Source organism: Dendrobium catenatum, unplaced genomic scaffold (assembly GCF_001605985.2).
Source record: "Dendrobium catenatum unplaced genomic scaffold, ASM160598v2 fragScaff_scaffold_390, whole genome shotgun sequence".
Lineage (NCBI taxonomy): Eukaryota > Viridiplantae > Streptophyta > Magnoliopsida > Asparagales > Orchidaceae > Dendrobium > Dendrobium catenatum.
Genome location: NW_021318852.1, coordinates 4,395,913 through 4,406,825, shown reverse-complemented (window position 1 = coordinate 4,406,825; position 10,913 = coordinate 4,395,913). Strand labels below are relative to the sequence as shown.

The window sequence follows — 10,913 nt, the reverse complement described above, 5'->3', positions numbered from 1 at the left end:
TGAATTTTATCTCATTTGCAATACATCTCAAATGATTACAATAATGTTAACACTAGCATTGGTAATTAGTATAACAAATATTAAAATCAAATATAGATAACAATATAAAAGCCAAACTCCTTGATAAATTGGAGTACTTTCTTCAACATCATCTTTATAACATAAGTATTGCAACAAATTTTGATAATAATTATCTCTCCATTAGAGAGAAACTAAAAGCATCAAAATAGGGTGAAAAAACTTATTTTAGATCACAATTCTTCTAACAAAAAACCAAATCCCCTTTAAAGGAAGAATAAAGCACCATAAAAAAAATGAAAACTTTTTTGTAGTTTATGATAAAGAGATTTTTAGTTTATGATCTTTACAAGAGGTCCATGTTGAGGTACAAGGAGCAGTTGCGCCTCATTATATTTTCAAAATTGTAATTTAGCCCCGTGAACTTTTTTGTAGCTTAACATATTGGATGACACAAATCTAAACTTCTGAAAATAGGAGGACAAATAAGATGACTCCAAATATTCACTTTATCAATATGAATCTCGAGGTTACATTTGAATTGAGAATTTTCAAAATTAAACTCAAAATCATTTGAACTCTGATTTTAATAAGCTTATCGTTGTACTAAGCATCTTGATGAGATGAATTCATCAACACCACAAGCAATCTGATTCGACTTCAAATGAGCTCAAATCAACCACTTAAGGCATAGTTTGAAACTTCTAGACATTAATTTAAGGACCAAATGATCTCCATATCTTATGTGCTTACAGTCAAATTTAATGGCTTGATAAGACAAATCCAATGAGTTCAAGATCACTCAATTATGATAACATTAAAGAACTCAAATATTGAAAAATTGATTTATGAGCAAGGAGTTTAATATGGATCATTCAATAGAGTGTTCTATAGTCTAGTCAAAATTATTAAAATGCTCATATTAAAAGCTATAAATATGACCTCATTTTTTACTCTAAAGAGGTTCACGAGCTAAGAGAGCTGAAGAAAAGTTTTCATTTTCAGACCAAAATTAGTAGTTATCATCACTATCATCCAATTTTTGTTATATAACTATTATTGTCTAAGTGCTAACATCTATCCTCATATTGGATTTTAATTGTCTACTTGCAAATACTCAATATCTATAATCCCTATAACCTAAACTAGATAGTTATCTTCAACTGTGTAATCATGAATTTTCAATTTTGGAGAACTATTTTTTTGTATATGTAATTATATAGTAGATTATTCTAGCCGACCTACATGATTTTTTCCCTTTTTTAAGTTTATCACAACTCCTATCTATGCTAGCTTTATTTTTATATAACGCTAATATATTTATCATCATAAATTTTCTAGCACATAATAATAACTGAATATTTCATTTCCATTTTGGGTTTTATCATTTATCATAAAGCTAGTATAATCTTAAAAAAGAAAATACAATCTTTTTTTTTATCCCACAGAAGAGGCCTACTTGTTAAAAAAGAGAAAAATTACAAGTCCTTAATGGCTCCGAAGCAAAATTGAAATAAAACCTTAGAGCCTATGCATCAACCTAAATATATAATCCAAGACAAAAACAAAAGGAAGACAAGCCAAACACATCAAATAGCATAGGAGTCAAGAGGAAGTCACCAAAGTCCAGCGATATACCATCTACACCCAAAGCTACAACGCCATTCAAAGTCGTAGCCCAGCAATCCAAAAACTGGTACCACCATAGCAACCACAGGAGTCCAAAGCAACAACCACCAAGCCAACCACAAAAAGTTATTTTTTTTAGATATCCTCTTACTCTGTTTACCCATTTGAATGAAAGTTTCACGCATAACATGATTTTCATTCGGATCAAGTAAAGTCATCATGTTCAAACACTTCCTTCTCACCAACCTCAGAAATATAAGAAGGAGAGCCTTCAAGCCAATCAATTTGCTCCATAATAGTTTTCCCCGATCTCACGCCCACAAGAGCATTCAAGGCATTAGAAGAAAGAAAGCAACAAAAATATAAACAAGTTGTTTATTCACACCCAGTCCCATAGAAGAAACTGACACAACCAAATCATCAAGCGTCACTGGAGAAGCAGTAGCAAGAACTAACTCACTAGAATCAATGTTCACCACCCCCATATTAATACCACAAAGTTCTTGATCTCCCACATTCAACAACTCATTACCAACTTCAAGACCAACAATGTCAGGACAAACAGTCTCAATATAACCTCTAGGGGAAAAAGCCACCAAGATATTATCACCAACATTACCATCATCACAACACACAACAACCCCACAGTGCTCAATAGGAGGAGCACCAGCAACAGGGATCACCAAATCAATCTCAACCAATGAAGGAACAACAATTGCATTATTTTTAGCATTCCTAATAGGTAAAATAGGATTCACGTGAGATTGCGGAACAGACAACGGGGTAGAGGAAAGGATACTACACTCACTCCTAAGATGCCAACACATTTGCATGACTCGTAGAAAGAAGGAAAATCCTTCATCTGAACACTTTGAACATACCCAGAAATCTCAGGCCCAAGCCATATTTTTTTAGAAAATTTTTTGTAATGTCCAGTTCAACTAAGATCCGCGCAAGAGATGGCCTAGAACCAACTGAAGTGGCACTGTCGACTTTCAAGGGTCGACCAAACATAGAACCCAGAGCGTTGAGGATTCGAGGAGAGAATAAATGAAGCCTCATATTAGGAAAGGAAACCCAGATATGAATCACCAGAGATTCAACACTGACATCCAGATACGGGGATCATTTTGTGAGTTTCATGTAGCAATTATTCACCAAATAAGATATATGGTAAAAAAATATAATATAATCAAGATCATTAGAAAGCTTAATTAGAACGTGCGACTGATCAAGAACAGTCACAGAGAAATCAACATTCAGCTTCAAATTAAAAAACAATTTGCGAATTACATCCATAGAAGGGCGACACGTAGAAAAAAAGCAAACCATAACAAATTAAAAAGGAACTAAAAGAGCCAAAATTTCTTCTTTCGATATCCACAAAGAGGGCAAACCAGGGAAAGAACATTGCTGGAGCTTAGGATAACAACTAGAAGATGGGAAACCATAAAGGGCATCAACAAATGACCACGGTTTAAAATATCAATTAAAAAATATGGATCACTAACACGTTTAACTGCCATTCCGACAACAAACGATCGGAGGTGGAAGAGACAAGGCAGCCAAACCGAAAAGAAAGGAAAAGAAAACAACCAACAAAAGGAGAAGGAAAGGAAACTTCCTTAAAACCTCCAGCAAGAAACGACACGAGACTAAGCGCCGGAAATCCCAAAAACGCGTCGGAGGAGCAGCTCGAACGAAGCCCTAGCGGAGCGGGCGAAGCATTGGGGGATCTCCATTTATGTGAACGAGATGATACGTCTTTGACAAAAACGGTGTAGGCAACGAACTCTGCGCTTCCACCGTCTACGAACAGAGGAGATCAGGCAAGAGTCGGCTAGGGTAGGTCGTGAACAGAGGGAGTTGGCGTCGCAAGATGAACTATTTTTAACAAGGCTTTTAAAACTGGATCGGACCGGCCGGTTCAATCGGTTGAACCGGGAATCGGTCGGCCAGCCGGTTACAGTTATGGATATAACCGTTTTCGCAAAAAACCAGCTCCGAACCACTTGAATCGGCGGTCCGACCATCGAACCGGTTCCGGTTTCCTTTAACCGGACGGTTCTCTTAAAACGAAAACGGATGGCTGAGATGCCATATGAGCGAATCGCAGAGCGATGGAGGTATACAAAGTCACGTCACGAAAAAAAACCCTATTCGATGTATTCATATCGCGGCCCTCGCTCCGCCTTGGTGTCATCTTCTCCGCCTCCGGCGTCTTCTTCTCCGCTTCCGGTATCTTATTTATTTCAAGAAGTAAAATCGCATGCTTGCTCGCGGCCCTCGCCCTCGTTTTCTTCTCTCTATCGCATTGGGGGTCGCTAGGACGTGAATCCATTCGCGATGAATATGCATTATTGGCTTTTGTGAGATTGAATTGTTGCAAATGGTTCAATGGTTGCCTTATCGAGTTTCTATGTGCATTGTTTAGATTTACTCAAAATGTGAATGGTTGCATTATCCGTTAGAATATTTTTTTGCGTAGAAGGGAGAAAACAAGCAGAAACCTTGCTAGTGGATCTGGTGATGCTACTGTAAGATTGTGGGACCTTAACCCTCAAACACCATTATTCACTTGCTCAGGTAAATTTTCTTTCCTTGCTTCTATATTTAATTTTTAATTCCCTTCCAAAGCTTCAAGATGCCGTGTTCAACTTGTTGTATGCTGAATGCTCTTTTGGCTATTTTACTGAGAAGTTTTTTTGTTTTTTTGTCAAATTGTAGTGGCTAGAACGTTTATATTTCACATGTTGATCATATGTTGCTTGCACATAGATAAAGGCTTCATTTGAGACGGCTTTTTTACTGCTTTCTAAAACGAAGTTTAAATACAAAAAAAAATAAAAAAATTATAGGTAATAAAATAACCTTTCATCAAATTAGTTAATTTAGAGTTACTAAAAAAAAAGAAAAAGAGTTACTATAATTTTCTTTTAATCATTTAGATATTTTGAGTTGTACATTTGAATGCATTTTTTATTTTTTATTTTAATTTTTTTGTACATTTGAATTCATCATGTCTAATAGTGTAAATGAATCGAGTTAAACTTGGTTGATTTATCTTTGACATGAGCATGACCTTGCTTAATTAAATTTGAACTCGAGCTTGAACTTAATTCTACCCATTTGAGTTTGCTTGCGAATAGTGAAAAGAGTAAAAAAAATATTATTATTCAATCAATTATTATAATAATATGATAAAAAAGAATAAAAATCTAAATAAGAAATATTAAAAAAGCAAGCAAAATAAACAAAATCACTATAACTTGTAAACATTTTTAATAACTTTATTCTAAACTTATTAAACTTTTATACATTTTAACTTATATTTTTTAAACCAGAACTCACAAGCTGAATTAAAAATCTAGCTCAAATTTGATTCACAAGTCATTTCTTAAGTCGAGCTCGAGCCAACTGATTTATCAAGCCAGCTCATGCATCATTATTAATATAGAGCCAATTGAAAAACATTGTTTTATTCACCTTAGAATATCTAAACTCACATCTACTTCAAATCGATTTAGCCTTCGTTTGGGACGGTTTTCCTACTGCTTCTTAAAATAACTTTATGGTACCAAAATTAAAATTTTTATACTTAAAAAACTGCTTTAAGAAGCAGTAAGAAAGTCATCCCAAACGAAGCCTTAATTTGTGGTTCATTGAACTTTATTTCTATGAAAGCAGCTAATCTGATTAATAATAATAGAAAGCCAATTTATAAAACAATTGGACTAAAGGAAAATTGTCTGTTTTAACTTAAAATTCTAGCATGATTAAGGTTTTGTTTGGGATGGCTTTCTTCCTGCTTTATGACGCAGCTTTTTATTACAAAATTTTAATTTTTATAATAAAAAACAGCTTTAAGAAGCAATAAAAAAATCGCCCAAACTAAACCAAAGTTGCTACAACAAATCACAAGCTCTGCCATACCAACAATGCTTTTAACTGTTGGAATTTTCTTATGAGTTGCGTCTTCTTCTCCTTGCCATGCAGTGACGCATCCAAATCTTTGAAATCTTGGTAGGAAAAAATGGCAATTTTCTTCCTGGACTGAAATGTTTCTTCTGGGCTGGAGGAAGAGATCTGAGCTTCTTGACAAATAATGCAATGAAAAATCCTTCTGTATCCTGGGATGGATCAGTTCTCAGCAAACGCTCAGCTGAAGAAACATGAAAAAAGATCAGTTTTTTTTATAAAAATAACCAGGGAACAATGAGAGAACCATGGCACCGGCGACTTACCGCCGTCAAAGATGGGGCGGCCACGTAGAGGCCACTGAGGGAAAGGGGTTGCCAGTTCGAAGCCGAGCGAGGTGGCTAATGGAAGAACAGACTCGACGACATCTTCGTTCTCGGTTTGATGGATGGAACATGTGCTGTAGACAACTCTTTCAACTGCTGGAACTGTAAAGTTTGCAGAAGGCAATCAGATGCCAATTTATGGTATTCTAATTCTTACAGTTGAATTAACTGGGTAGTGTTAAACTGTTAATACAAAACTTCGATAGAACATCTAAAAAGCTTACTAGTATTAGCTAAGAATGAAGCCAAGAAATGAGCGATGGAAGAAGTATTCCAAGAAATGAGTGAATATAGTTTTGGACCCCTAATATGGACTTCAAAATCAATTTGAACATGTCCAACGAGAATAATAGTCAACCACGCAACGGTGCACGAAACAAGTTCGACATGCCTTGATGTTGCACAAAATCATCCTCCATTCTTGAAACGATCAAGCCATCGGGTCAAAACAATAAAATTACTCATGCATGACCTTGGCTACAATTCGAGCAAATGCAGACGTAAACAACAAACTATGACCGCGAAATTTGGTGAAATGGACCAAGCCAATTTATCCGGGGCATCGAAAATACTAGAAATTGATACCCATATTGCCCGAGTTCCCACACGTGAAAAAATATCAAAAAGTCCACTAGTGAAACTAGGATGAAATTTGACAAGAGTGCGTGAAGAAAATTAAGCGAGCGAATTGCGCATTTCAAATAAATATCTTCAGGGGAGGATCCAACCTTTTTTTTAGGGTAGGCAAAACTCAATATATAAAAAAGTAAATACTAAAAATTATATATATTTCATTAGCAAAATTCTAAGTACAACCTTGTATTTCATTATAATTTATGAAATAAAAAAATTGCAAACTTTGCATTTTCTGATAATGTTGCATGATAACTTCATTTGAAACAGAATCAAATAATTCTTTCTCAATATATGACACTAGACTGTCATTGAGTCAGACATCTCCCATTTTGCTATGCAGCCGATGCTTAATAATCTTCATTGTAGAAAATACTCTCTCAACAATAACAGTAACAACTAGTAAAGTCAGTGCTAGAATAATAAGTTTATAAACCAAGGGATATACAATATTTTTATTTACAATATGTTTTGCAAGAGCAACAATGCTAGTCAAAGATGTAAACTAATCGCTAGTACGCATATCAATAATATAAATAGATAATTGATGTTCAAGAGACGCAAGATCAACCATAGAGAAATCTGATAGATATAACTCTGCAAGACGAATTAACTTTCTCTTATCATAACCAGAGAACATATTACTCGGATTCAAACATGTCACACAAAGAAGTAACTCGGTACTAGTTTCAAAAAATCGGTTATTGAGTTCCTAAAGTTGCATATCAACATCAGTGTGGAATAAATAACCTCGATAATGATAAAAGTTAGTTATTCCTACACATTTTCCTACTGACCGTCCACGAGCCTTGAATTTTGAATCAATATTTGGAACTTTAATTTCAAAAACATTACAAAAACGTGATACCTCTTCAAGTAAAGGCTCCCATCCATCTTCCCTCAGCATTTGTAATCGTTGTTTGGACACTTGTACTAATTTCATTGCATTTATAATAACTTGACACTTTATTTATAATGTTTGTGATAACTCATTCGTAATTCCTAAAATATCAATCATTAAATGCAGTGCCATGACAAAGTCAAAAGATTTCATGACATGTATTAAAACACCAGCTTCAACTGATTGTTGATCATGTATCCCCTCTTCATTGACAATTTCAAGCACTTTGAGTACAGAAGCATACATTTTTGTTAGACTGATTAATATTTGAAAATGCGAACTCCAACAAGTGTCACCAGCACTATGCAAATTAGTTTCTTGGTTTATACCTCAACTACTAATTAAGTCTCCACTGCTTAAATGAAAAACTATTTCATTACACTAAATAGCTTTCAAAGTATCATTTCTCTTGCATGAAGCTGCAACAGTATTAACAATTCTTGAAGTGGTCTCAAATAAATGATTGACTTCCCGATGATTTTTTGCAACAGCCATCAAACATAATTGGAGTTGATGAGCAAAACAATGAATATAAAATGCATGAGGATTATCTTTTATAATGAGTGCTTTCAAACCACCAAACTCACCCTGCATATTAGATACTCCATCGTAACCTTGACCACGTATTCTATATATACTTAATGAATATTTTGCAAGAAGAGCTTTAACTGATGCCTTGAGAGCTACTGCATTTGTGGAAGATACATGACTAATACTAATGAACCTCTCAATTACTTGGCCCAACTTGTCCATGTATCTGACTGAAGCAGTTAACTGTTCTTTCATAGACACATCGTGGGAATACTCTTTTCTTGAAGCTTCATTAAAGCCTCGCATTTCTGTCTTGCCTTGTTGTGTGCACTGTTGTGTTCTCCAACATAACCCAATAGCTTCTCTTTTCTGTTCAAGTTCTTAAATACCTCACCAACAAATGTGTCGCCATCAACTTGCTCTTGTGGCTTAAACAAGTAGTAATAAGGACAAAAAAACATCTTTTTGTATACTATATTCTATCCAATCAGGATATTCTTCAAACCATTTTGAGTTAAATCTACGAGCAATATTTCCTATCATTATTTGAGAGAAATGATGATTCTTTGGTTGATACAGTCCCTTCAACAAATAAGCTCTACGAACTTTATCATGATCATTCACATCATAACTCCATATTGAAGGTCGAAGACCAGGGTCGGCAGGAAGATTATTAATATCAATCTCGACACATTCTTTTCATTTCAAGAATCGTTCCATTTGTCTAAAACCTAACTGAAAATTCAAAGAATGAAATGTAATGCTCTACAATGATTTTACATAAATATTTAATTTTAATCATGTCAATGTTGTACAATGATTTACATATACATTTGAAGGTCAAACCATAAAACAAATAAATAGAGAAATGATGTTATCATCAATTCAGATCAAAGCAAATTCAACATTATTTTCTGAATTCTATATCAATTAACGTTCTAATGTCAGCACTTAGCTAAATTTCATACAAAAAAAGATACTACAAAAGGATTTATCTCAAATCTTCTATTTGTGTTGACATCGTCAAAAATGGCTAAAAATAATAAACAACAAACCTATAATCAAAGCAAGAAGATAGCACAGATAATCAATTTATAGAACCAAGTTATTATTTTATAACTTGCAACACCAAAAACCACAAAAATCTGCTAGAACATATAATAGAAACTACAAAGCCATTTTAAAAAGCCAACACAGCGAGCGCAATCAAATATCAAGAAAATTGATATCATGATTCATTGATTCTCCTCCAAAACAGAGAAAAAATAAAAGCCTTCACTCAATTAACAACACCATTACAACTATTCAACTATACAAAAAAACAAATATTGAATATAAGTACATTACGGAATGCAAAATCCTTCCAACTACAAGAACTACCATAATTTTTTCAATATGCATATAAGTAAAAAAGAGAAACAAGAACAATATGCAGAGAAGGAAAAAAAGAGAAGCATCAAAGCATCAAGCAAGAAATAGAGCAAGTGGATTGGTAAGGAGGTTTTTTTACTTTCAATAATGCCGGAAGGGGGCTGCGAACCGGGAAAATTAGAAACAGGGAGATTCGCGATGGGAAACAATGAGATTCGCGAAGACAAAGGCTGTGGCAGCGAATGAGTAGGCTGCGGCGACCTCTTGCGAAGCCGGGAAGGCAACACTTGCGAACGAGAGGGCTGTGACTGCGAACGAGAGGGGCGCTACTGCAAATGCGAAGAGTCGAAGTCTCGAAGACCTCTTGCCGTCATGCGAACAAGCTGAACTGCGCGTGATGGGCAAAACTGTGACAGGATTGATTAATTTAGGGAAAAGAGTTTTTTTAAGGGGTAAAAACCCAAAAATGCCCCTTTGCTAAATAAAATTTTTTTTCAGGGTGGGCATTTGCCCACCCTCACGTGACCGGGGATCCGCCAGTGAATATCTTTTAAAAAATTTTATTAAACATTTAAAGTTCTAATTCAAAATAAATATTTTTAATATTTAAATTATTAAACAATACTAATAATAAATCATTTTAAAATTAAAAAAAAAATTAAATTTGGAATCTTAGGGTACACTTGTACCCTATCTTATTGGTGCAACAAAGGGGCAAGTTTGTCTTTTTTATTATTATTTTTATTTTATTATAAAAAAATGTAAAAAAAATTAACTAAAAACCTAACTTAACCCCACAATTCCCACATATTTTCCCTCAGAACTCAATACTCAGTCAACTCTCTCTTCCCCGTGCAACTCCCCAACTGATCCTCTCCTCCCTCTTGCTACCACGCAACACCAAGCACAATGTGAAAGCCCGACCACCAGCACATAGCTCCCCTCATCTCCAACACAATCAACTCCATGACCACATGCACCCCTCGTGCAATGCCTTCCTTGAACGCTCAGGCAGATGTGGCCGCCTTTCACTTGTGCAACCGCCCACTTGCAGCCCATACACTTGTCCTATTCATCTACTCGACCCCACGACCGCTGCTTTGGCCGCCGCAAGTTTCCTCTTCCTCTCCCTCTTATTTCTTATTCCTCTTCTCTATTCTTCTTCTTCTTCTTCTTTCTTGTCTCTTCTACCCCCTCTCCTCACTTCTCTTTCTTCCCTCTTTGTTCCTCGTTCCCTTTTCCTGTCACACCTCGCTCTCTATTCTCTCCCCTCTCCTTCTATCTCTAAACAAAGAGAGAAACCACTCTCTCTCTCTCTCAAAAAAAAAAGAGAGATTCTCTCTAAACTCTCCTTTCTCTAAACATAGACCTCTTCCCAAAAAAATTTCTCTCGCTAAATCTCTCCTCTCTCTAAACAAAGAGAAAATTCAAATCTCTCGCTACCATCCTCTCTTTCTCTCTAAAAAGAGGGAGAACCTTAAATATCTCTCTAAAAAAATAAAAAAGGTCAAAAAATTGTATTGCGC

The 10,913-nt window shown here is 35.2% G+C and overlaps 1 protein-coding gene across 1 annotated transcript in view; it reads right to left on the bottom strand.

The window, feature by feature from the left end:
• Positions 1-5,068: 5,068 nt before the first annotated feature.
• Positions 5,069-10,913, bottom strand: part of LOC110107793 (probable 28S rRNA (cytosine-C(5))-methyltransferase) — a 35,424-nt gene continuing 29,579 nt past the window's right edge. The window contains exons 7-8 of the mRNA XM_020838171.2: positions 5,892-6,053; positions 5,069-5,809 (exon numbers count right to left, since the gene is read on the bottom strand). Of these exons, the coding sequence (XP_020693830.1) occupies positions 5,610-5,809; positions 5,892-6,053 (362 nt within the window). The 3' untranslated portion in view covers positions 5,069-5,609. The remainder of the gene's footprint in view (positions 5,810-5,891; positions 6,054-10,913) is intronic.